Raw genomic sequence first — 26,625 nt, forward strand, 5'->3', positions numbered from 1 at the left:
ACAGGTACCCACCACCACTCAGCTATTTTTCCTATTTCTAGTAGACACAGGGTCTTGCTCTTGCTCAGGCTGGTCTCAAACTTGTAAGCTCAAGCAATCCTCCCTCCTCAGCCTGCCAGAGTGCTAGGATTACAGGCATGAGCCACCATACCTGGCCCATGTGGGAACCTTTTTGATTATTACTTCACTCTTCTTGTTTACAGATTTATTCAGAGTTTTAAACTGTTCTTGAATCTGTTTCTTTCCAGGAATTTGATCATGTCATCTGAGTTATCTAATTTGTTAGTGTATAAATGTTCAAAGTATTTTCTTAAAACCCTTTCATGTTTCTAAAGCCAGCAGTGATGTCCCTTCCCTTTCTTGATCTGAGTATCTGAGACATCTGTCTATTTTTAGTCTAGCTAAAAGCTTATAATTTTGATCTTTACAAAGAACCAACTTTTGAATTTGTTGATTTTCTCTATTTTCTATTATGTATTTCTTTGATTTCTGTTCTAAAACGTAATCTTCTTCCTCTGCTTGCTTTAGGGTTCGTTTTCCCTTTTTATCCCAGCATGTTAAAAGGTAAGAATGGTTAGTTTGTTGATTTGAGATCTTTCTTCTTTTTTTTTTTTTTTTTTTTGTAGAGACAGAGTCTCACTTTATGGCCCTCAGTAGAGTGCCATGGCATCACACAGCTCACAGCAACCTCCAACTCCTGGGCTTCAGCGATTCTCTTGTCTCAGCCTCCCGAGTAGCTGGGACTACAGGTGCCCGCCACAACGCCCGGCTATTTTTTGTTTGCAGTTCAGCCGGGGCCAGGTTTGAACCCGCCACCCTCAGTATATGGGGCCGGCGCCTTACCGACTGAGCCACAGGCGCGGCCCCTTTCTTCTTTTTTAATAAAAGGCATAGCTATAAATTCCCTTCTAAGCACTACTTTAGCTATAACCTGTAATTTTGGTATGCTGTGTATTCATTTTCATTTATCTTATTTCCTGGTTTCCTTTGTGATTTCTTCTTTGAGCATTTGGTTATTTGGGATTGTGCTGTTCCATTTCTACATATTTGTAAGTTCACCAGATTTCCTTCTGTCCTTATTTCCAGTATTTCTCCATTTTGATTGGAGAACATACTGCACATGATCTTAGTCATTGTCAACATGTTGTGGGTTGTCTATGGCCTGACAGGTGCATCCCAGGGAACATTCCATGTGAAGTCGAGTATGTGTTCCAGTGCTGTTAGGTGAAGTGTTCTGGAGGTGTCTGGTAGGTCTAATTGGTTGATGTTTCTTTGCTAATATTCTGTGGACTTGTTCTATCTATTATTTTTTTTTTTTTTGAGACAGAGTCTCACTATGTCACCCTCAGTAGAGTGCCGTGGTGTCACAGCTTATAACAACCTCAAACTCTTGGGCTTAAAGCGATTCTCTTGTCTAAGCCTCCCAAGTAGCTGGGACCACAGGTGGCTGCCACAATGCCTGGCTATTTTTTTTTTTTTTTTCAGCAGGCCTAGGCCAGGCTCGAATCCACCAGCTTCGGTGTATGTGGCTGGTGCCTGACTCACTGAGCTACGGGCACCAAGCCTGTTCTATTATTAAAAGCAGTGAATTGAATCCTCCATCTATTATTTTTTTTAAATGTCTAGTCATGTTTATTATTTTGTTAAATTCCTTCCATTGCACGATTCCACATCTATTTATGTTCACTTTTCTTTCTTTTCTTTTTTTTTTTTTTTTTTTTACAAAGCTATGAGGAATTTCAGAAACAACATTAAAATGATCATTCATACTGTTTCAGGCACGGTTTCATATTAAAAGCATAGACTGATTTCTAACTTCCTGTTACCCTCTTTGATACAATCTCAAGTTTTATTCCAGGAAGCACAGTTATTGTAGAGCTACGGTAGTTATCCACCAAAGCTCGTCTCCCAAGTGCTGTCCTCATTCTCAGAAAGTTCCTGAGTCAACAGAAAGGGTGTTCCCAGGGTAAGGAAATGAGTGTTGGGCCCTGCAAATGCTGGGCAAGTTCTGCTTCATCAACTCAAAAACATAAACAAAAATGTAATTTTAAAAAAAGATGGCTTAAAAAAAATCTGATAAAAATTAACCTCTCCCTTTCCCTTGCTGTGAAATAATTTATTCTAGATGTAAAAATTAAAAAAAAAAAAAAGAAAACATGTTTGTTCAAAGACACCTGTGTCCTGTTTTTAAGTGTGAGGTCTGGGTCCCTGGGGGCTGGGAACCTGGAAAGAGATGGTGCTGTGCAGAGGCATGTTGGGGAGCTCTCTAGACGCCACCCCACCTCCACTGCTTGGCAACCAGCGACCTTGGGCATAACGTTTCTTCACTTCTCTGAGATTAGTCGTCCCTTCTGGACATGGGGATTAGAATGCTTGCCTTCCCTGTGTTAAGAGTAGCATCTGGCAGTTGTGGAGGTGGGAGGGCTTTGTAAACTGTGAAGTGCTTGCCACAAATGAAGTGGCAGAGTGGACCTCATCCAGGGGAGCTCTGCTGGAACTCTGCGTTGCCAGGGATTTGGCCTTTTGCTTTACAGCACCCTAAGGCAAGCTTGGCTGGCGCTTCAGAGGGGAGTGAGCAGAGTGACTGAGTAAATGGAGAATAAGTAAGATAAGGAATGTGGGCACTTGGCCATCTTGTGCAGCCAGACAGGGAAGGGGCAGATGGGACACAGAGCCCCTTCTGTGCTGCGGTTGGTGGTCCCAGAGAGCTTGGGAGAGGGCTGGGAGGACACGTCTAGTTTTTTTGCAGCCACCATCCAGGACTTAAGATTCAGCTTCAGCTGGTCCAGGGTGGGGCTCAGCATCTGTATTTTTTGAATGTTCCAAAGGAATTCTAAGGCGGAGCTTGGGTTGAAACCTACCAGGTTAAGTGGCCTCCTGCAGTCACCATCTCAGCTCCAGAATCACCTCATGCAATGGAGAAAACTTATCCTCTGCCCCTCCTCAGTAAGGAGGGACAAATGTCACTTCTAATCATTCTCAGTCTCTTGTTGGGGCTGTTGTATTGGCCACTTTAGAGTAGGGCTCAGAATACAGATTCACTGAGATGAGATAAAGAAAAACTTTTGGGCCAGAAGGGAACTTCAGGACCATTTGGTCCTACTTTCTTACCTAGTATAGTCATCCTTCTCCAGAAGCCCTCCCAGCTAGATGGCCACAGGCTCTGCTGGCATGCCTACCTCCTAGAGAGCTTGTCTGGGCTGAAATCCACCTAATTCTGTCCTGCAGGAGGCAGGTTGTATACCTGAGGGCTCTGGTAGTGGCAGTCAGCAGTCACGGACACGGTTCTGAAAGTCTGCATCCCCATTGGAGGGATAGTATCTACCCAGATCTGGCTGATTCTGGTTAGAGAGGATGGTTTTGACTTCCTGTCTGTGTTCTAGAATTGAGCGTTATCTCTCTAGCCCTTTGCCAGTGTCTGTGAGTTTCTACAGCAAAACCAGTTCATTACCCCACTGGTAGTTTTTCTCAAGTCAAGATCTTGGGTCCTATAGAGAGTAGCTCATTTCAGCGTTCTCCTCACTCACAGGGGGAAAGTGAGACCAGAGAAGAAGGAATCGCAAGGCTCACTAAGCAAGGTGGGACACAGCAAAACTGGATGCAACACATTCCTGCTCTGTGGGCTGAGAACTACATCAGACTCAACACAGCAGACAGAACCAGGAGGCCAGGATCTCAGCCCAGTGCTGCCATTAAAAGTCACTTGGCTCTCTAGGCCTCAGTTTCCCCACCTGTAAAATAAGGGAGTTGGGCCAGGTCACTGGTTTTCAAACTTCTAAGTTTTTCTTTCTTTTGTAGCAGAATTATGTATTCCATAGCAGCCGGACATCTAAAATAGATAGAAGCGGAGCTGTCTGGTTGGAACAGGGTGGAGAGCAGGGAGAAGCAGCCTTCCTGTGTAGTATTACCCCTAATCTATGGGCCACAGTGGAAAATCACAGGCAGGTTGACCTCTTAGGCCGTTAGCTCTAACTTCCTACATTGTTCTTCCCTTTGAGAAGTTACAGCTCATCATGGACACTTAACACAGAATGAAACAGAAGGGAAGGTCTGATCTAGAAACAAAGTCAATTTAGAAACTTGTTGCAAGAAGGCAAATAGAAAAATGGCACCATGTCCCACTGGAATCTCTTTCAGTGACTGAGAGTCTTGTTTTCTGATAAAAAATATACAAATAGTGGTTGTTCGGGGGGAGGGGGGTACGTGTGGTTTGGTTCTGGACCTCCCCTGAAGCCAAGTGTGTCCCTGAGGGTGAGGAGGGCAGCGATCTCTGCTCAGAGCTGCTCTGAACCCATCTGCAAGTTTTTGATCTCCAGTTCCAACTGTTTAGCCTGGACCTCTCTCTGGGTCACCAGCTCCCGGAGCCTTCGGATCTCCTCCTGTTGCTGGTAGAACATCTATAGCAGCTCATTCTCTGTCTTTGGTGGGGGGCATTCGAAAATGTCAAAGCCATTGGTGAGCCAGGATTTCTTCTCCTCCAGCCTGCATTCTGCTGACCACATTGGTGCCTTCTCCTGCAGCAAGGAGAGAGGCCTCCAGCCATCCTCTGCAACCTGGTTTTCTGCCTGGTAAGAGGCCTGCGAGGCCAGGCCCACAGAGTTGAAGACAAGTCTGTCTAGAAGCGGTGGCCGGGGGCTCAGCAGCTCAGGGCCAGGCCTAAGGGACACCAGGACTGGCCCTTTGTTCATCCCATTGAGCCACTCCTGGGCCGGCAGGGACGGCTGGGCCCCTGCTGTTGGGGGGTAGATGTCCTCTTGGTAGGATTCCGACCACTGGGGCACAATCATGGATATGGGTTCGACGAGGCTTTTGGTTGTGATTAGCTTGTAGAAGCGGAAGATCTCTCAGGAGGACACATTGAGGCCTCTCTTTGGCATCACACTGATCCCCTTCTGTGGGTTAGAGGAGCGATACTCAGTCAGGTAGCTCAGGTGAGGCTTGTCGGCGCTCACCTCACAGTAGTGGACATTGCCATCTCTCTTCCCCACCAAGTAGAGCATGCTGGTGTCTGCATCGTAGAAGGGAAACAGCACTCCTGAGGAGCCGTCCAGGTCCTCCTCAGTGAGAGGTGCAGAGAGGTCATCCTGGTCCCACAGGGCCATCTGCTGGTTGTTCCATTGGGATGTGCCCATGGACAGCAGCTTACTCAGGTTCCCGAAAAACAGCACCTTGTTGGTCCGGTGTCCCTTGTAGCTGGCTTCCTGTAGAACAACTCCTGCTCAGGGGTCGAGAATCCGAATCCTGTGGTCTTTACAGGTGGTGGCCAGCAATTGGTGTTGAAGGAAAAGGAGAGGATCACATTTTGGTGACAAGTAATTGTCCTCACGGGGCTTACAATGACAGACTCCTTTGTATCCAGGTTCCAGACCATCACCTTGTAGTCGCAGCCACAGCTGAAGAGGATGTTGGCTGCTATGGGGTGCCATTCTACCAGGCCCACTCTGTGTGAGTGGCCCAGCAGCTCCTTCCTGCAGACTGTGAGGTTCTTTGCCAGTAGTTGCTTGGGGATCCACTTGACGTCTAAGACATTCCCTCTGTGCCCGCAGACCTTCAGGTAGTGGGGGTCCACCTTTCCTGTCTAGTGCAGGGGGATGACGAGGAAGCCGCCCTGCCCCCCCGCCAGCACACTTAGTCACAACTGCAATGAAGTGGGGGTTCACGGCACAGAAGTGATTGTCATGAACACTGCGGGTGATGGGCCCTGAGTCATAGCAGTTCTCCTTGCTGGCTGGTTTGCCAAAGACATGGCGGAACTTGGAGCTCTGGTACTGGGGGTGCCATGACATCTCGATGATGGTCTCGCAGGTGGCAGCGGCAGTGTGGTCTGGCTCAGGCTCCACGCTCTTTGCCGCCCGCCGACTTCCAGCGCCCAGTGCCGCCGCCTCCTTTCCGCGCACAGCCGAACAGGCGGGGCTGGCACTCCCATCTATTATTTTTGAATTGTCTCTAACTGTCTTCATGTCTGTCAGTTTTGCTTGATGTATTTTGGGGTTCTGTTGTTCTGTTTGTATATATTTATAAATAAATCTTTCTGATGAATGGATCCTTTTATCATTACAAAATGTTCTTTTTATCTCTAGTAACTTGTTTTAAAGTATTTTGTCAGGTATTTGTCTCGCCACTCTAGCTTTCTTATGCTACTTGTTTGCATTATATATCATTTCTCATCCTTCTACTTCAGTCTAGTTGTATCTTTGACAACTATAGAGGCATGTGGTTGTTATTTAATCTGACAAATTCTACCTTTTGATTGGGTTATTTAGTCCATTCATTCATGTTATTATTGTCGTACTTGGATTGACATGAGCATTTTACGTTTGCTTTGTATGCATTCATGTCTTTGTTTCTCCCTCACTGCTTTTTTTAACATTAAGTGAATATTTTCTAGTGTCACCTTTTGTTCCCTTTAGTGATAATTTTACATTTTTACAAAAATTATTTTCTGGTGGCGCCTGTGGCTCAAAGGAGTAGGGTGCCAGCCCCATATACCGAGGATGGCAGGCTTGAACCCAGCCCCAGCCAAACTGCACAACAACAAAAATAGCCAGGTGTTGTGGCAGGCTCCTGTAGTCCCAGCTACTTGAGAGCCGAGGCAAGAGAATCTCCTAAGCCCAAGAGCTGGAGGTTGCTGTGAGCTGTAACGCCAAGGCACTCTACTAAGGGCAACAAAATGAGACTGTCTCTTAAAAATAATAATAATAATAAAATAAAATGAAAAACTTATTTTCCTACTAATTGTCTTAGGGCTTGCAATATATTTATTATCAGAATCTGCTGTGAATTTATACTAAATTGATTCCCGTAAATATAGAAGCATTAATTCTGTGTAGCTCTTCCCTCTTTCCTTTCCCTTTTTTAGTATTTTTCTCTTTCCTTTTTTATTTTTTTTATTTTTTATTGAATCATAGCTGTGTACATTAATGCGATCATGGGGCACCATACACTGATTTTATAGACCGTTTGACACATTTTCATCACACTGGTTAACATAGCCTTCCTGGCATTTTCTTAGTTATTGTGTTAAGACATTAACATTCTACATTTACGAAGTTTCACATATACCCTTGTAAGATGCACCGCAGATATAATCCCACCAATCACCCTCCCTCCGCCCACCTCCCCCTCCCTCCCCTCTCTTTTTCCCTTCCCCCTATTCTTGAGTTATAACTGGGTTATAGCTTTCATGTGAAAGCCATAAATTAGTTTCATAGTAGGGCTGAGTACATTGGATAATTTTTCTTCCAGTCTTGAGATACTTTACTGAGAAGAACATGTTCCAGCTGCATCCATGTAAACATGAAAGAGGTAAAGTCTTCGTCTTTCTTTAAGGCTGCATAATATTCCATGGTGTACATACACCACAATTTATTAATACATTCGAGGATCCATGGGCACTTGGGCTTTTTCTTTTTCTTTTTATTTATTTTTTTATTAAATCATAGCTGTGTACTTGGTTCATAGACCGTTTGACACATTTTCTTTTTTTTTTTTTTATTGTTGGGGATTCATTGAGGGTACACTAAGCCAAGTTACACTGATTGCAATTGTTAGGTAAAGTCCCTCTTGCAATCATGTCTTGCCCCCATAAAGTGTGACACACACCAAGGCTCCACCCCACCATTTGACACATTTTCATCACACTAGTTAACATAGCTTTCCTGGCATTTTCTTAGTTATTTTGCTAAGACCTTTACATTCCACACTTACTAAGATTCACATATACCCTTGTAAGATGCACCGCAGGTGTAATCCCATTAATCCCCCTCCCTCCACCTACCTCCCCCCTCCCTCCCCTCCCTTTCCCCCTTCTCCTTATTCTTAGGTTGTAACGGGGTTATAGCTTTCATGTGAAGGTCCTACATTAGTTTCATAATAAGGGTGAGTACATTGGGTACTTTTTCTTCCATTCTTGAGACACTTTACTAAGAAGAATATGTTCCAGCTCCATCCATGTAAACATGAAAGAGGTAAAGTCTCCATCTTTCTTTAAGGCTGCATAATATTCCATGGTGTACATATACCACAATTTATTAATCCATTCGTGGATCAATGGGCACTTGGGCTTTTTCCATGACTTAGCAATTATGAATAGGGCTGCAATAAATATTCTGATACAAATATCTTTGTTATGATGTGATTTTTGGTCTTCTGGGTATATGCCCAGTAGAGGGATTACAGGATTGAATGGCAGATCTATTTTTAGATCTCTAAGTGTTCTCCATATCTCTTTCCAAAAGGAATTTATTGATTTGCATTCCCACCAGCAGTGCAAAAGTGTTCCCTTTTCTCCACATCCACGCCAACATCTCTGGTCTTGGGATTTTGTGATGTAGGCTAGTCTCACTGGAGTTAGATGATATCTCAAAGTAGTTTTGATTTGCATTTCTCTGATAATTAAAGATGATGAGCATTTTTTCATATGTCTGAAGGCCGTGCGCCTGTCTTCTTCAGAGAAGTTTCTCTTCCAGTCCCTTGCCCAGCCTGTGATGGGATCTCTTGTTCTTTTCTTGCTTATATGTTTGAGTTCTCTGTGGATTCTGGTTATTAAACCTTTGTCAGAGACATAACCTGCAAATATCTTTTCCCATTCTGAGGGCTGTTTGCTTGCTTTACTTACGTGTTCTTGGCTGTGCAGAAGCTTTTTAGTTTGATCAAGTCCCAATAGTATATTTTTGAAGCAGCTTCAATTGCCCGGGGGGTCCTTCTCATAAAAAACTCGCCCAACCCAATTTCTTCAAGGTTTTCCCTGCACTCTCTTCTAGTATTTTTAATGTTTCATTTCTTAGGTTTAAATCTTTAATCCAGTGAGAGTCTATCTTGGTTAATGGTGAAAGGTGTGGGTCCAGTTTCAGTCTTCTACAGGTTGCCAGCCAGTTCACCCAGCACCATTTCTTAAATAGGGAATCTTTTCCCTATTGAATGTTTTTAATTGGCTTGTCAAAGATTAAATAACCGGGGCGGCACCTGTGGCTCAGTGAGTAGGGCGCCGGCCCCATATGCCAAGGGTGGCGGGTTCAAACCCAGCCCCGGCCAAACTGCAACAAAAAAATAGCCGGGCATTGTGGCGGGCCCCTGTAGTCCCAGCTACTCGGGAGGCTGAGGCAAGAGAATCATGGAAGCCCAAGAGTTAGAGGTTGCTGTGAGCCGTGTGACACCATGGCACTCTACCCGAGGGCGGTACAGTGAGACTCTGTCTCTACAAAAAAAAAAAAAAGATTAAATAATGGTAATTAGCTGGATTCATCTCTTGGTTCTCTATTCTGTTCCAGACATCTACTTCTCTGTTTTTGTGCCAGTACCATGCTGTTTTGATCACTATCAATTTGTAGTATAGTCTGAGGTCTGGTAGCGTGATTCCTCCTGCTTTGTTTTTATTTTTGAGTAATATCTTGGCTATTCGAGATTTTTTCTGATTCCATATAAAACTAAGTATTGTTTTTTCAAGAGCTTTAAAGTATGACAGTGGAGCTTTAATGGGGATTGCGTTGAAATTATATATTGCTTTGGGTAGTATGGACATTTTAACAATGTTGATTCTTCCCAACCATGAGCATGGTATATTTTTCCATTTGTTAACATTCTCAGCTGTCTCTTTTCTTAAGAGTTTCATAGTTCTCATTATATAGATCTTTCACGTCCTTTGTTAGATAAACTCCCAAATATTTCATCTTCTTTGGCACTACTGTGAATGGGATAGAGTCCTTAATTGTTTTTTCAACTTAACTATTGTTGGTATATATAAAGGCTACCGATTTATGAATGTTGATTTTTGTAACCTGAGACGCTGCTGTAGTCCTTGATCACTTCTAAGAGTTTTGTAGTAGAGTCCCTAGTGTTTTCCAGATATACAATCATATCATCTGTGAAGAGCGAAAGTTTGATCTCTTCTGACCCTATATGGATACCTTGATCACCTTTTCTTCCCTAATTGCGGTGGCTAAAACTTCCATTACAATGTTAAAAAGCAATGGAGACAATGGGCAGCCTTGTCTTGTTCCTGATCTGAGTGGAAATGATTCCAATTTAACTCCATTCAATATGATGTTGGCTGTGGGTTTGCTGTAGATGGCCTCTATCAGTTTAAGAAGTGTCCCTTCCGGGTGGCACCTGTGGCTCAAAGGAGTAGGGCGCCGGCCCCATATGCCAGAGATGGTGGGTTCAAACCCAGCCCCGGCCAAAAACTGCAAAAAAAAAAAAGAAAAAGAAATGTCCCTTCTATACCAATTTTCTTAAGTGTTCTGATCATGAAAGGATGTTGGATGTTATCAAAAGCTTTTTCTGCATCGATTGAGAGAATCATATGGTCTTTGTTTTTTAATTTGTTTATGTGCTGAATTACATTTATAGATTTACGTATATTGAACCAGCCTTGACACCCTGGGATAAAACCAACTTGGTCATGATGTATAATTTGTTTGATGTGTTGCTGGATTCTGTTTGTTAGGATCTTGTTGAATATTTTTGCATCTATATTCATTAGTGATATTGGTCTCTAATTTTCTTTTCTTGTTGGGTCTTTTCCTGGTTTGGGGATCAGCATGTTGTTTGCTTCATAGAACGTGTTGGGTAGTCTTCCTTCTTTTTCTACCTTTTGGAACAGGTTGAGTAATCTAGGTACTAATTCCTCTTTAAAGGTTTGGTAGAATTCTGACGTAAAACCATCTGGTCCCGGGCTTTTCTTTTTGGGGAGATTTTGTATGGTAGATGTTATTTCCGAACTTGATATGGGCCTGTTCAACATTTCCACTTGATTTTGGTTAAGTCTTGGAAGGTGACGTGCTTCCAAGTATCAGTCAATTTCCTTCAGATTTTCATATTTCTGAGAGTAAGGTTTCTTGTAATATTCATTAAGGATTTTTTGGATTTCTGAGGAGTCTGTTGTTATTTCGTCTTTGTTATTTCTGATTGATGAGACCCACCTAGAGATTTTACTCTTTTTCCTGATTAGTTTGGCCAAAGGTTTATCTATTTTGTTGACCTTTTCAAAAAACCAGCTTTATGATTTATTGATCTGTTGTATTATTCTTTTGTTTTCAATTTCAATTAGTTCTGCTCTGATTTTGGTTATTTCTTTTCTTCTACTGGATTTGGGGTTGGATGTTCTTCCATTTCCAGTCTCTTGAGATGTCCCATTAAGGTGCTTACTTCCTCTCTTTCCGTTCTCTTGAGGAAGGCTTGCAGTGCTATAAATTTCCCTCTTAGAACTGTCTTTGCGGTGTCCCAGAGGTTCTGATAGTTCGTGTCTTCATTGTTGTTTTGTTCCCAAAATTTGGCAATTTCCTTCTTAATCTCATCTCTGACCCAGCTATCATTCAGCATAAGGTTATTTAACTTCCATGTTTTTGTATGAGTATGCAGATTCCTGTTGTTACTCATCTCAAGTTTTATTCCATGATGGTCCGAGAAGATGCATGGAATAATTTCTTTTTTTGTAGAGACAGAGTTTCACTTTATCGCCCTCAGTAGAGTGCTGTGGCATCACACAGCTCACAGCAACCTCCAACTCCTGGGCTTAGGCAATTCTCCTGTCTCAGCCTCCCGAGTAGCTGGGACTACAGGTGCCCACCACAACGCCTGGCTATTTTTTAGTTGCAGTTTGGCTGGGGCCGGGTTTGAACCCACCACCCTCGGTATATGGGGTCGGCGCCCTGCTCACTGAGCCACAGGCGCCGCCCAGGAATAATTTCTATTCCTTTAAATTTACTGAGGTTAGACTTGTGACCTAAGATGTGATCAATTTTGGAGTAAGTTCCATGGGCTGATGAGAAGTATGTGTATTCAGTTTTGTTGGGATGAAATGTTCTGTAGATGTCTGCTAAATCTGAATGCTGGATGGTTAGATTTAAATCTAGAATTTCTTTTTTTTTTTTTTTGTAGAGACGGAGTCTCACTTTATGGCCCTGGGTAGAGTGCTGTGGCCTCACACAGCTCACAGCAACCTCCAACTCCTGGGCTTAAGCGATTCTCTTGCCTCAGCCTCCTGAGTAGCTGGGACTACAGGCACCCACCACAACGCCCAGCTATTTTTTGGCCGGGGCCAGGTTTGAACCCGCCACCCTTGGTATATGGGGCCGGCGCCTTACCAACTGAGCCACGGACGCCACCCTAAATCTAGAATTTCTTTACTTAGCTTTTTGTTGGAGGATTGATCCATCACTGCCAAAGGAGTGTTAAAATCTCCGACTATTATGGAGTTAGAGGAAATCAAGTTGCTCATGTCTGTTAGAGTTTCTCTTATAAATTGAGGTGCATTCTGGTTGGGTGCATAGATATTAATAATTGAAATCTCATCATATTATCTTACCCTTAACAAATATGAAGTGACCATTCTTGTCCTTCCTTACTTTTGTTGGTTTAAAGCCTATTGTATCTGCAAATAAAATTGCAACACCTGCTTTTTTCTGGTTACCGTTTGCCTGAAATATGGATGACCATCCTTTCACCCTGAGTCTGTATTGGTCTTTTAAGTTAAGATGTGACTCTTGTATGCAACAAATATCTGGCCTGAGTTTTTGTATCCAGTCAGCTAACCTATGTCACTTTAGAGGGCAGTTTAAGCCATTCACATTAATGGAGAGTATTGATAAGTTTGGTGAAGTTTTGGGTATTGAGTTTTTCAAAAGTCCAGTGGAGATTTTTAATCCTTTTGCCATTATGGAAGTTGGAGTTTGATCAGAAGTTTCTGAGTGAGTTTACTTTCGTAGTAGAGGATTGGGTTGGTTATTATGGAGGATATGTCTGAGAATATCCTGAAGAGCTGGTTTGGTTATGGCAAATTTCTTCAGCATATGAATGTCATTAAAGTATTTAATTTCTCCATCATAAATGAAACTCAGTTTAGCTGGGTACAAGATCCTGGGTTGAAAGTTATTTTGCTTTAGGAGATTAAACGTTGATGACCACCCTCTTCTGGCTTGAAAAGTTTCAGCAGAGAGATCTGCAGTCATTCTAATATTCTTCCCTTTGAAGGTAATAGTTTTCTTTTGCCTGGCCGCTTTGAGAATTTTCTCCTTCATATTAACTTTAGTGAAGTTAATTATGATATGCCTGGGGGATGTCTTATTGGGGTTGAGTTGTGCTGGGGTTCTGAAGCTATCTGCTATCTGAATTTCAGGTTCTCTAGGCATGTCTGGAAAATTGTCTTTCATAATTTCATGCAGAAGGGCCTCTGTGCCCAGTGAGGCCACTTCATCTGTTTCAGGAATTCCTATGAGTCGGATATTTACCTTCTTCGAGTTATCCCAGAGCTCTCTGAGAGAATGATCCATTTTTGCTCTCCAATTCTCTTCCTCTTTGAGAGTTTGGGAGCGTTCAAAGGCTTTATCTTCAATGTCGGAAATCTTTTCTTCTGCTTGGTCCATTCTGTTGCTAAGGGATTCCACTGTATTTTTCATATCTTTGAGGGCTGCAAATTCTTGCTTCAGTGTATCTAAGTCTTTGGTGGTTTTGTCTTTAAATTCGTTAAATTCTTGAGACAGCTTTTGAATTTCTCCACGAATTCCTAGTTCCATTTTGTTAATCTTGTTTGCCATCCAAATTCTGAATTCGATTTCTGACATCTCAGTCAGTTGTTTGTGAATGGGATCTTCAATTACATCTGCCGTATCTTTCCTTGGGGGGGGTGTTGATCTATTCTGGTTATTCATGTTACCAGAGTTTTTCTGCTGATTCAGCCCCATGATTGTTTTACTCCCTTTGATTTCTCCCCTGGTGTTTTGTCAAGGACCCATACAGTGCTGTGGCCTGAGAAACTGGGGCCCTGTTTGGTGTAGAGGGGCTAAGTGGTTCTGTCTTGTTTTCAGCTGGTTTCTATTTGACCCTAGTGAAACAGTTACTCTGGGTTGAAGTCTCAGCTGTGGAGAAATACCAGCAATTAAGTCACCCGACCCACTGCAGGCAACAAATGAAAAAGGAAAATCAAACCTTCCTACAACCACACACCCAGGGCACCACCTGGATAGTCCCCAGGTGAGTGGCTCAGTTCAAAAGGTCCGAATCAGTTGTCTCAGTCAGCAGCTGCCTCGGGTGGGAGAGTTCAAGAGGTCCCTGGGAACTGGATAACAGGGGTCTGGTGACTGCTCTAATATGGCTTGCTCCAGTGCTGCGTGGAGTCAGGAGGAGCCACCCAGTAAATAGATCAATCTGGGAAGATTGATGCCTCCTTCCCCACCTTGCAGCTCTGTCACACCCAGTCGCTGCTAGCCCCACAGGGCTGTGACCCAGTCAGTTGTCTGCAGTAAGCAGGTACTCCAGAGGTTTGCACCTGCCTAAGTCACAGGGTAGTCTGTGTCTGCTCGTCTAGGCCGCTACTCTCTGTCTTTATCCAGCAGGGAGTGGTGTGGCCTGTCAGCCTCGGGCACTTGATGGAGGCTGGAGGGGTTCACTCAGTTCCAGCCCCACCCTTAGTTTATGTTACTGAGTGAAGGGAACAACCGTGTCGGAGTTTGTTTCTGACCTTGCCAGATTCCTCTGCAGAGGAAAGGCTGATTTGAGTTCCCAGAACCTGTGCCTCAGGCCCTGTCTTTAGTCCTGCAGGTTTGTATTCGCAGCACAATCAGTTGTTGGCTGTAGCCTCCTGTCCTCCTTTGTCTATAGGCTGGTGATCCCCTGAGGGCCAGGTGCGTCTTAGGCTCAGTCAAGCGGTCCTCTGGATCAGCCCCACCCTGGGATTTTCCCGGCTCTGTGGGTGTGTTTTCTAGTCCCTGTGTTCTACCCAGGTCAGTGCCGCCTCAGGCAAACCCTTTATTCACGGGGCCTGTGTTTCAGTCCCAGGTCTGTTCCATGGTGGTTGCCATCTGAAAAGATGTTCGGCCGCATCTGGTTGCCCAGGAAGACAGGAGGAGAGGCTATGGGATATCTGGGGGTGGGCCTTGTTATTGCTGAAGACAGCTGTTGCTCTGCACCTCGGGGCACCACCGCTCTAGTGTGATTCCCTCTTAGCCGACTGTCGTCTTCTCGCTCCTTTGCTGCAGAGTCAGCACTGGCCAGCTGCAGTCCAGGTCCTGTCTACACCTCTCGAGAGTTCACCCAAGAATCTGGACTCGGGGGGGGGGCAGGTCTCCAGATCACGGAGTGAGAGTGGAGGGGAGTGCTAGGAGCTCAGAGTTGCAGTTTGTAACACCAAGCTCATTGAGACCAAATGAACAAATAAACAGATACAAAGGTTACCAGGCACATGGGCCAATAGATACAGAGACAGACGGAAACACATAGACATACAGGCAACAGCCACAACAACAGCAATATAAGAACAACTGCAATAAAAATAGTGATAATCGTAAAATAATTAAAAGAAAGAAAATAAAAGAGAGAAAAAAGTGGTATTAGTAGAAATGTTAAAAGAGAATAAAGAGGGCGGCGCCTGTGGCTCAGTCGGTAAGGCGCCGGTCCCATATACCAAGGGCGATGGGTTCAAACCCGGCCCCGGCCAAACTGCAACCAAAAAATAGCCGGGCGTTGTGGCGGGCACCTGTAGTCCCAGCTACTTGGGAGGCTGAGGCAAAAGAATCGCTTAAGCCCAGGAGTTGGAGGTTGCTGTGAGCTGTATGAGGCCACGGCACTCTACCGAGGGCCATAAAGTGAGACCCTGTCTCTACAAAAAAAAAAAAAAGAGAGAAGAAAGAAAAAATTAAAATTAGAAAACATAGAAATAAAAAATATATCTATATAAAAAGTAATAATAAAAAATTATCAAAATTGCCTCCAAGAGTATGGTGAGGAAAAAACAGACCAAAACAAAACAAACAAACAAAAGGCACCAACTACAAAAATATTCTTGCGTGTAGAAATATACCTATATATATCTATATGTCTGCTGTAGGGATCAACTTTCGTAGGAATATAGTCATACTGCAATGTACTTTCTGGACACCAGGTGGCACTGTGAGTGGTTCCTAGGTTTATACCTTATTTACAGTTTATACCGTTACCATGGTAACCACCTTCCATGGCCGATCGCCATTTTGGAATATCTGTAAAAGTTTGTCACCTAAGAATTGTGTAACCTCGGCTGTTCTTTTCCAGACAGCACTTGCGACCAACTTTCCCACTCAGTGCAGGTGTCCACGCTTCTTAAGTCTTTCCACTCTGTTCCCAGGTTCTCCTGCAAACTGGTGACTGCAATTGGCTGTGGGCGGAATGGTGCTGACTTTGCGCCGGTTGCTGGCGGGTTTGCGGTTTTAGCTGCTGAAGCCAAGTTCGCAGCTTTAGCAGCTGAAGCCTGGTCTGCGACTTCAGCAGCTGTAGCTGGTTCCTGTGGCTGGAGCGTTCGGGGAACTTATTCAGAGTTTTATGGTTCAGAGTTTCCCTTTTGGATCGGCACCCGCCAGTTCGCCTTGCAGCCTGAACTGCCAGCCCCCTCCAACACCTGGGGGAAAGGTGCCCGCCCTTTTGGGTAGTTCAAAATGTCTGTTTCCCGGGCAGGATCCCTTCCCTTCAATTGTCCAACAGTTTGCCCAGCTCCCTGTGGTTTTGAGTGGCTCTCCTTTCGGATGCCTCCCTCAGTTCAGGAATAAATATTTGTCAGTTGGGTTTTGTCAGCATTTACAAGCTGCTGACCTCCGTAGGGGAGGGGCCTGCTGGCCTGCACAGCCGAGCAGGGAAGAATCTCTACAACAGAGTCTGTGGTTTTAAATTACCCCTCATATATAGCAATCCGCCAGTTCACTGGGCATCTCCAGCTGTCTGTCCACTCCAATAATCCACACACAGGGAAGGTCCAGACCCCCTTTCCTCTCACCTGATGGCTTGAGAGAGGTGGGCTACACGTCCCTCCTTTCCACCATCATGTTCCGCCTCCTCTTTCCTTTTTTAGTGCTGTTGTTATACACATCTTAGAAGCCTAGTGATACATTGTTACTTTATCTGATTTTGTTTTTTAAAGAAATGAGAAAGGAAGAAAGAACAAGTATACATTTATAGTTTATTATATTCACCTTATTTACCATTTCTCGTTCTCTCCATTTGTTTTTGCGGACTTAAGTTACCAGCTTTGCCCCCACCTGCCTCTTTTGTGTTACTATCAAATCTACCATTTCTTTATGCTATATGCCAACAATGCAATTATATACATCATGTTTTAGACCATTGTTTTCAAAATCGCTAAGAGAAAAAAGAAAAAGAAACATGCAGTCACACTGTTTTATAATCACATAATCACCTTGGCCTGTGCACTTTCTTGTTTCTTCTCTCACTTAGGTTGGGATCACCGTCTGGGGTCAGTTGCTTTTGGCCTGAAGAACTTACCTTGGTGTTTCTTACAAGTCAGGCCTGCTAGCAGCAAGTTGTTTCAGCTTTTGTTTATTTGGGAATGTTTTTATTTTGGCTTCATTTTTGAAAGAGTTTTGCTTGATATAAGATTGTTGGTTGATAGTTTATCCTTTTAGTACTTTAAATATGCCCTCCCGTCACTCTCTGGCCTGTCTTGTTTCTGATCATAAATTATCAGCTAATAGTCTTACTCGGCTTCCTTTGTGTGTGAAAAATCATTTTCTCTTGATGCTCTCAAATAGTCTTTGGCTTTCACCATTTTCTGATGTGTCTGAATGTAGATTTCTTTGCTTTTATCTTCCTTGGAGGTTTTTGAACTTTTTTGGTATTAAGATTGATGTCTTATCAATTTGAGGGAGCTTTTATCTATTTTGTATTTAGATGTTTTTTTCTGTGCCTTTCTCTCCTCTCCTTATATACCTCTCAAGTATCTAGGACTATAGGCACATGCTACCTTGCCTGGATAATTTTTCTGTTTTTTTATAGAGACAGAGTCTTGCTCTTGCTCAGGCTGGTCTTGAAGTCCTGAGCTCAAGCCATCCTCTCACCTTGGCCTCTCAGTACTGAGATGACTGACGTGAGTCACCATACCAGCCTTCTTTATTATAGAATCAGGATTTCTTTTAGCTTTTTGAACACTCCAAATAGCTGCTTTGAAGTCTTTACCAGGTTTGACATTTGATCCCTCTCAAGGGAAGTCTCTGTTGCCTGCTTTCCTTTCTATGTACGATTATATTTGATGGTTTGTTTTTATATATTGTGATTTTTTTTTTTTTGGCAGCTTTGGCTGGGGCCAGGCTTGAACCTGCCACCCTGGGTATATGGGGCCAGTGCTGTACTCCTTGAGCCACAGACGCTGCCCAATATATTGTGATTTTGTTATTGAAAATTGGACATTTTAGAGAACATTTTATAGCAATTCTAGGTGCTGGTCTTCTTCCATACTTTGAGCTTGTTTTTCCGCTTATTGTTGGTTTAGTATTGGTGGGCTATTTCTGTGGCATCTGCCTGCCTGCAGTAACGTCTCCTGCCTCCCAGAGTGACAGTGTGATGTCATTCCTCCAAGGGCCCCGTTTGGAGCAAGAAGAGTTGTCCTTGGGAGTGGCAGTGGTCTTAGCAGGACTGTCTCTGACTCTGCTCTCTGGAGCTCCCTGCCTCCCTTGTATCGCTGGAGCTGTTTGCCTCTGTTGATTGCTCTGTTGTTTTTGACACTGCCTTGGACATAAATTGTTCCATAGTCTGATTTATTCAGACTACGAATTAGTCTGAATTAGTTATTTGACTATGAATTAGTTTTTTTGGAGGAGTGGTCTTTAAAGGCAATCTTTGAGATTTGTGTGGATCACAAGAGGGTCCCTCTGAGCTGTCTCTTTCCCTAGCTGTCTCTGATAAACTTGTAGATGGTCTGTTGTTTAGCTTGCTGCTTTCATGGAGCTCCCATCCCAGCCTCTTATTTGCTTACACCAAAATCTTTTTTTTTTTTTTTTGAGACAGAGTCTCGCTTTGTTGCCCTCCGTAGAGTGGTATGGGGTCACAGCTCACAGCAACCTCAAACTCTTGAGGTCAGGCGATCCTCATGCTTCAGCTTCCCGAGTAGCTGGGACTACAAGTACCCTCCACGTGGCCCAGCTAATTAAAATCTTAATTGTTTTTGACAGAGCCCTTATGCTTGAACTTCCCCACGATCTGTTTCAAATAAAAATCCATCTTCTTGGGGAAGCTTCAGGATTTTCTCTACACTGCCTCCATAACCACTGGGGAAACCCTCTGCTCTACTACTGTGGAGCTGGGGGTAAAGACACAGTGGTCTGCTCCTCTTGTATTGGCACCTTAGCTTTGAGCGCTGGGTACTGAGAGAGGCTGGAAGCCTCTGGTGTCCGTGGCCTCTAGTGGTGTGGAGCCTCTGTTAGGTGAACACAACCAGGGGCCCAGATTTCCTGCTCTGCTGAGCTGGCTTAGAACTTGCCTGTGGCTCAAAGGAGTAGGGCGCCGGCCCCATATGCCAGAGGTGGCAGGTTCAAACCCAACCCCAGCCAAAAACTGCAAAAAAAAAAAAAAAAGGGCCGGGCCTGTAGCTCAGTGAGTAGGGTGCCGGCCCCATATACCAAGGGTGGGTTCAAACCCAGCCCCGGCCAAACTACAACCAAAAAATAGCCGGGCGTTGTGGAGGGCGCCTGTAGTCCCAGCTGCTCGGGAGGCTGAGGCAAGAGAATCACGTAAGCCCAAGAGCTGGAGGGTGCTGTGAGTCCTGTGACATGATGGCACTCCACCGAGGGTGGTAAAGTGAGACTGTCTCTACAAAAAAAAAAAAGACCTTCCACCCTGTGAGTAGAAATACAGTTCTTACTGAGATATAGTAGATTTTCTTGAATATGTTTCTTCATCTCTTATATGTCCTCAGGAAACTTTTAATGTTTTTTGTTTGATCCATTTTGTTTTTCTAAGATAGGGTCTTGCTTTGTCACCTGGACTAGAGTGCAATGGCATGATCATAGCTCATTTCAGCTTCAAATTTCTGGGTTCAATTGATTCTCCTGCCTCAGTCTCCTGAGTGGCTGGGACTGTAGCTGTATACCACCATGCCTGGCCTGCCCACCCACCCTCCCTCCCTCTCTCCCTTCCTTCCTCTTTCTCAGGCTGGTCTTAAACTCATCAAGCTATCCTCCTATCTCTGCCTCCCAAAGTCCTAAGATTATAGTTCTAGGAGATTATTCCAGCTACCTCAGCCTAAATCTTTAAAAGTTTTTTTTTTTTATAATATCTTCTTTTCTGTCTTCCACATGAACTATTAAATTACCAATTTATCTTTCTATTCGTGAAGTTTCAATTTCTGAAAATAAAAACTGTTGATAATAGGAAAAACTTAAGATCTTAGGGAGAAAATTTTTAGGGTCTTTAGATCTTAAAATATACCCACAAACATCCTCAAATACTTGTATACCTGCTAAAATACAATCTTGAAGATATTACATACAGAGAGTATCTGTGTCATTTTGCACATCTTGTGTGGCAGTAAGTACTCGGATTCATCTCTAATTACTGTTCCCTTGCTCCTTAGAAGAGCTTTATGAGCTCTCTCTTGTTGAATTAATTTAAGTAAGTCTGTTGTGCTCTCTAACAGATAAGATGGACACTTGGGCAGTGCTTGTCTGTATTTGGTTCAGTGTCTCTTTCTTTAAATTTATGATTTGAAGCCCAGCGCAATGGCTCACGCTTGTAATCCCAGCACTCTGCTAGGTCAAGACAGGCAGATCACCTGAGCTCATGAGTTCGACACCAGCCTGAGCTAGAGTAAGACCCCATCTCTAAAAATAGCTGGGCGTTATGGCAGGTGCCTATAGTTCTAGATACTTGGGAGGCTGAGGCAAGAGAATCGCTTAAACCCAAGAGTTGGAAGTTGCTGTGAGCTGTGGTGCTATGGCACTCTACCAAGGGTGACAAGTGAGACTCTATTTTGGTCTTTTTTTTTTTTTTTTTTTTGTAGACACAGAGTCTCACTTTATGGCCCTCGGTAGAGTGCCGTGGCCTCACACAGCTCACAGCAACCTCCAACTCCTGGGCTTAAGTGATTCTCTTGCCTCAGCCTCCCGAGTAGCTGGGACTACAGGCGCCCGCCACAACGCCCGGCTATTTTTGGTTGCAGTTTGGCAGGGCTGGGTTTGAACCTACCACCTCGGTATATGGGGCCCACACCTTACCGACTGAGCCACAGGTGCCGCCCCAAGACTCTGTCTTAAATAAATAAATTTATAATTTGTGTTGTTACTTCCAGCTTCCATCTTATGATCTCAGGAGCCATAAGATGGTTTTTAGATGTTTGAATATGAAAAAGCTTGGACAGCTTTTACTGATTCTCTATGGTTCAGGAGATGGGGGATTTTTTGCCTCCTCTTCCTTTAGCCCAAGCTCAGCCTTCAGCCCCTTTGACACCTCCTCCACCTCCCTTCCTGCCTACCAAAAGGCGTAAGGGTGTGGTTCTAAGGCACTGTGTGTACTTTGTCTAAACTTTCTATGTCTTTCTAAAGCTGTGTTGCTGTGGAGGCTGCTGATCACCTTTCACTTAACCTCACGATTTTATTCCCTGTTCTCAGTTTTCACTTTTTCAAATTATACCCAACAGGTGTGACTTGAAGTTCATACATCTTAGAAGTATACGAGGGCAGCGCCTGTGGCTCAGTCAGTAAGGCGCCGGCCCCATATACCGAGGGTGGCAGGTTCAAACCCGGCCCCGGCTGAACTGCAACCAAAAAATAGCTGGGCGTTGTGGCGGGCGCCTGTAGTCCCAGCTACTCGGGAGGCTGAGGCAAGAGAATCGCTTAAGCCCAGGAGTTGGAGGTTGCTGTGAGCTGTGTGATGCTATGGCACTCTACCGCGGGCCATAAAGTGAGACTCTGTGTCTACAAAAAAAAAAGAAGTATACGAAAGGAACCCTGAACACTAGACTTTGGTGTGAAGATGATTCACACCTAATAATTATTTTTAAAGGAAAAATGGTATTGCATTTTCTGATTTTAAGAGTAATAAATGCTTTTTGTTAAAAAAAGAAAAAACAGAGAAGACAAAATCTCCCTGTAATCCCTGGACATGAACACTGTCAAGGTAATGTAACATGTTATGAACTTTCTGTTGTAGCTCCTGCAGGAGCCTGTGGTGTTGTGCTGGCGCCTCCTACAGGGACAGCAGCAAGTTCTAGGGCTGTCCTCTTCACTGTAGGGTCCCCTCCACACAGTGCCACAGCCCCCACTTGTACCCACATGGTCCTTCGGACAAGAACAACCTCAGGTGAGGAACATGAGCTCTATGACAGTCTTGGGCTAGAATTTGGAGTGTCGTGTTCTGATAATGATCTACTGTTGTAACTCAGACAAGTCCCTCAACTGGGCTTCAGTTTCTTCACCAGTGAAGTGGGAAAACGATTTTCCTTACCTTAAAGGGCTATAAGAAGTAAATGAGAGAAATTTATGATAGAAAAAATTTTGTAAAGTAAAAGTGCTGTATTAAAATGTTACAAATATATATAATGTCAAGATAAAATATGTATGACCTGCTCCGTGGAGAATCAGCTCATGTATGGTATTTCTCAGCTTTTATATCCAAAGGCTTACTTTAGTACAGGCAGTCCCCGGGTTACAAACCAGATAGGTTATGTAGGTTTATTCTTAAGTTGAATTTGTATGTAAGTTGAAAGAGGAACATTTACCTATTACCTGTAATAGCCCCTGTTCATTAAGTGAGCTGTACATAAATCTGATGTTTATAACTCAAGAACTGTATGTAGATCCAATAAACTACTTGAAAATGATAAGTTGTTTATGTTTTTTTAGAAAGTTAAGTTTCGTTTATTTATTTTACTTTCGTACTTTGAAACCCAGTGTTTGCATTTAGACAGGCTAATAGATTGCTCCATAAATAGATTATTAATAACAAAAATTTTAAAAGTGTTTAGAATGGACTTGAAATCAGTAATGTGATGTCATCTTACAGTGCGTCTGGTATCCTTGAAGTTCTCTTATGCTAAAGTTACGGTTGAAGGGGGCAGCACCTGTGGCTCAGTGGGTAGGGCACCAACCCCGTATACCGAGGGTGGCGGGTGAAAACCTGGCCCCAGCCAAACTGCAACCAAAAATAGCCATACATTGTGACGGACACCTGTAGTCCCAGCTACTTGGGAGGCTGAGGCAAGAGAATCACTTAAACTCAAGAGTTTGAGGTTGCTGTGAGCTGTGACACCACAGCACTCTACTAAGGGCAACATAGTGAGACTCTGTCTCAAAACAATAAAAAATAATAAAAATAAAAAACAAACAAAACAGTAAGCCATAATGCTGGATCAGTCATGCACGTGGGAAAGGACTCCTGCCAAGCAGACGGGGTTTTCATGTTTGTACACCACCTACTGCCTTCCCCCCGGGAAGCCAGTTCTATGGAGACAGTAGAGCTAAAATCTTATTTATTTATTTTTTTATTTTGAGACAGAGCCTCAAGCTGTCCCCCTGGGTAGAATACTGTGACATCACAGCTCACAGCAACCTCTAACTCCTGGGCTCAAGCGATTCTCCTGCCTCCACCTCCCAAGTAGTACAGGCACCCACCACAACACCCAGCTATTTTATTGGTTGCAGCCATCATTGTTTGGCGGACCTGGGCTGGATTCGAACCCACCAGCTCAGGTGTATGTGGCTGGTGCCTTAGCTGCTTGAGCCACAGAAATCTTATTTTTAAGATAATTAATAATCTTAAATAATAAGAAAATGCCATTTTAAGAAAGTAGCATTTTATATCTAACTACACCAAAGTTTTTTAAAATATAATGCCCAGTACTGTTGAGGTTTTTAATAGGATCTATGTGCTTACTCACACCTGCGTTGTAAAGTAATGTGGTAATTCTTAGGAAGAGCTATAAAAAATGTTTAATATTTGATCTGTGGTAATTCTATTCCTGTATGTATTCTATTCCTGCATTACCCACTTTAGAGTATTTATGACAAAGAAATCACTCAAAGTAAAACTGTTTGCATTTTATTACTGTTATTTGTAATATGAATAAAAAGCAGAAATAGTATAAATGACTCCAGATAAACATGTCTATGAATCTAGTGAGCCACTAGGTGCCATTGAATTTCATAATTGTGAGGCACTCTGGGAAGCGGAGGTGGGCGGATCGCCTGAGCTCAGGAGTTTGAGATCAGCCTGAGCAACTAAACATAGAAAAACTAGCCGAGGTTGTGGCAGGTGCTTGTTGTCCCAGCTACTCGAGAGGCAGAGGCAAGAGGATTGCTCAAGCCTAAGAGTTTGAGGTTCCTATCAGCTATGACACCAGGGCACTCCACCCACGGCAACAGGAGTGAGATTGTCTCAAAAAAAAAAAAAAAAAAATTGTGAGGCCCATGGAGCAATAATGAGTAATGGATATGATATAAATTTGTTTAAACAGAATATAAAAAAGTATCTATGATGATGTCTGACTTAAAATATACATGTGGACAAGAAACAAAAGTGAACATGGAAAAATAAAAATTACTTATGACCTTAAATATAGGTAAAGGATTAGTGACTTTATTTCATGTGTTACTATAGTAGATTTTATTCAGCACATGAGAATAGGAGTGGGTGAGAAAGCCCCTAACTCTGGACACTGCTCTGTGTCCTGTGCTTCCTTGCAGTGGGGTCCAGCAGCTCGGGAGGCTCTCTGTGCTCTGCGAGTGGCCGTGTGTGTGTGGGCTCCCCACCTGGGCTGGGCGTGAGCTCTTCCCCTCCGGGAGCAGAGGCAGCTCCCAGCCTGAGATTCGTGCCTTACGGTGCTTCACCCCCCAGCCTAGAGGGGCTCATCACCTTTGAAGCCCCTGAACTGCCGGAGGAGACGCTGATGGAGGTAGAATAGAGACTGTAGCCGCGTGATGATGTAATTGATATGATATGACAATGTTCTTGTGATGGCAGATAGTAATGTTCTTCTCTTTAACTTCTTTTTCTATTTTATTTGAAAAACATTGCTGCTACATATTCATAATAATTTGACAATGACACTCAACAAACTCTGGTTCGTAGGAAGTGACACACAATCTATGTGGGATATTTAAACATAATCTTTGTTCTAAAAACATAACTTTTGGCCAGGCAGGATGGCTCATGCCTGTAACCCCAGCACTCTGGGAGGCTGAGGTGGGTGGATTGCCTGAGCTCAGGGATTTGAGACCAGCCTGAGCAAGAACAAGACCTCATCTCTACTAAAAATAGGACAATTAGCAGGGTGTTGTAGCCGGTGCCTATAGTCCCAGCTACATGGGAGGTAGAGGCAGGAGGATTGCTGGAGCCCAAGAGTTTGAGGTTGCTATGAGCTGTGACAACATGGCACTCAACCCAGGGCAACAGAGTGAGACTCTGTCTCAAAAAAAAAGTGTGGGGCTGGTGAGTGGCTAACGCCTACAATCCTAGCACTCTGGGAGGCCAAGGCAAGTGGATTGCCTGAGCTCACAAGTTCAAGACCAGCCAGAGCAAGACCTCATCTCTAAAAATAGCTGGGCATTGTGTCAGGCTCCTGTAGTCCCAGCTACCAGGAGGCTGAGGCAAGAGAATCGCTTGAGCCCGAGTTTGAGGTTGCCATGAGCTATGATGCCGTGACACTCTACCAAGGGCGACAAAGTGAAACTCTATCTCAAAAAAAAAAATGTGATTTAGTGCACAGAGAATGTCATCATAATCTTATTTTTATCTTCTATATATTGATTGAATTGTTCATTTTTCTTTTTTTTTCTGGTAAAAGAACAGTAACCTCTTATATTTGGACCTTCTCTGATATGTACAGACAAACAAATGCACATACCTGCAATTGTGTTTCATTTGTGTTTGTTTTCTTACCAGCTCTCTGAAGTTTAAAAATCTTCCTTGGTATTCTGATATTTATAAGTATAGAAAAGCATTAGCAATGGCCATGGTAATACAGAAATGAGTATGTCCCTGTTCTTAATCTGAGATTCTCTAAAATAAGTTGGCTTTGCTGCAGCGCGAACACACAGACACCTTGCGCCATCTGAACGTGATGCTGATGTTCACCGACTGCGTGCTGGACCTGACGGCCATCCGGGGAGGAAACCCTGAGCTGTGCACATCTGCAGTGTCTTTGTACCAGATTCAAGAGAGTGTGGTTGTAGACCAGATCAGTCAGCTGAGCAAAGACTGGGGGTAGGTTTCCCCCTTGTGTTCGTCTCTGGATTCTTCATCCTTTCTCTAAACTCACGTCTGAGGTGTAAGAATTGTCATCCACCGATGATCGTGTCTCATGAGTTATTTCATTGTGTTAGATTTCACTGTCTGAGCTGAGACTTCAATCTTAGCATTGCCTTTTCCCTGTAAATTACATCATTGAAGGTATTTGATGATAAAGAGATTGTATTGATTTTTATCCGAATATATCTTTTGTTTTCCAAATACACCCACCTTTCTCCATTCTTTGAGGAGTTTTGTGCTTTAAGAGTACAGTCCCTGGGGCGGCGCCTGTGGCTCAGCGGGTAGGGCGCCGGCCCCATATGCCGAGGGTGGCGGGTTCAAACCCAGCCCCGGCCAAAACTGCAACAACAACAAAAAAATAGCCGGGCGTTATGGCGGGCGCCTGTAGTCCCAGCTACTTGGGAGGCTGAGTCAAGAGAATCGCCTAAGCCCAAGAATTTGGAGGTTGCTGTGAGCTGTGTGACGCCACGGCACTCTACCGAGGGCAATAAGGTGAGACTCTGTCTCTACAAAAAAAAAAAAAAAGAGTGCAGTCCCTGTTGAAAGACTATTTTAATGGTGACCTGATGTGTGAAGCACCAGATCTTACTGGTTCACAAGGTAACACTGTGCTCCTGTCTTCTGCGGCAG

At 43.7% G+C, this 26,625-nt stretch overlaps 1 protein-coding gene and 1 pseudogene across 5 annotated transcripts in view; one reads left to right on the top strand and one right to left on the bottom strand.

Annotated features, from left to right (window-relative positions):
- The window catches only part of ULK2 (unc-51 like autophagy activating kinase 2), a 153,698-nt gene that overhangs the window by 119,008 nt on the left and 8,065 nt on the right, over window positions 1-26,625 (top strand). For 4 of the 5 annotated variants that reach the window (XR_008375478.1, XM_053568573.1, XM_053568572.1 and 1 more), the window contains 3 exons: window positions 21,901-22,050; window positions 24,432-24,640; window positions 25,772-25,950. Coding sequence is in view for 4 of the 5 variants with exons in the window: in XM_053568573.1 (XP_053424548.1) it covers window positions 21,901-22,050; window positions 24,432-24,640; window positions 25,772-25,950 (538 nt within the window). In the remaining variant the exon portion in view is untranslated. The remainder of the gene's footprint in view (window positions 1-21,900; window positions 22,051-24,431; window positions 24,641-25,771; window positions 25,951-26,625) is intronic. The other variant, XM_053568574.1, reaches the window with a different exon arrangement.
- LOC128569914 (coronin-2A-like) lies at window positions 4,239-5,786 on the bottom strand (annotated as a pseudogene).

The sequence above is a fragment of the Nycticebus coucang genome, chromosome 18 (assembly GCF_027406575.1).
Source record: "Nycticebus coucang isolate mNycCou1 chromosome 18, mNycCou1.pri, whole genome shotgun sequence".
Classification (NCBI taxonomy): Eukaryota; Metazoa; Chordata; class Mammalia; order Primates; family Lorisidae; genus Nycticebus; species Nycticebus coucang.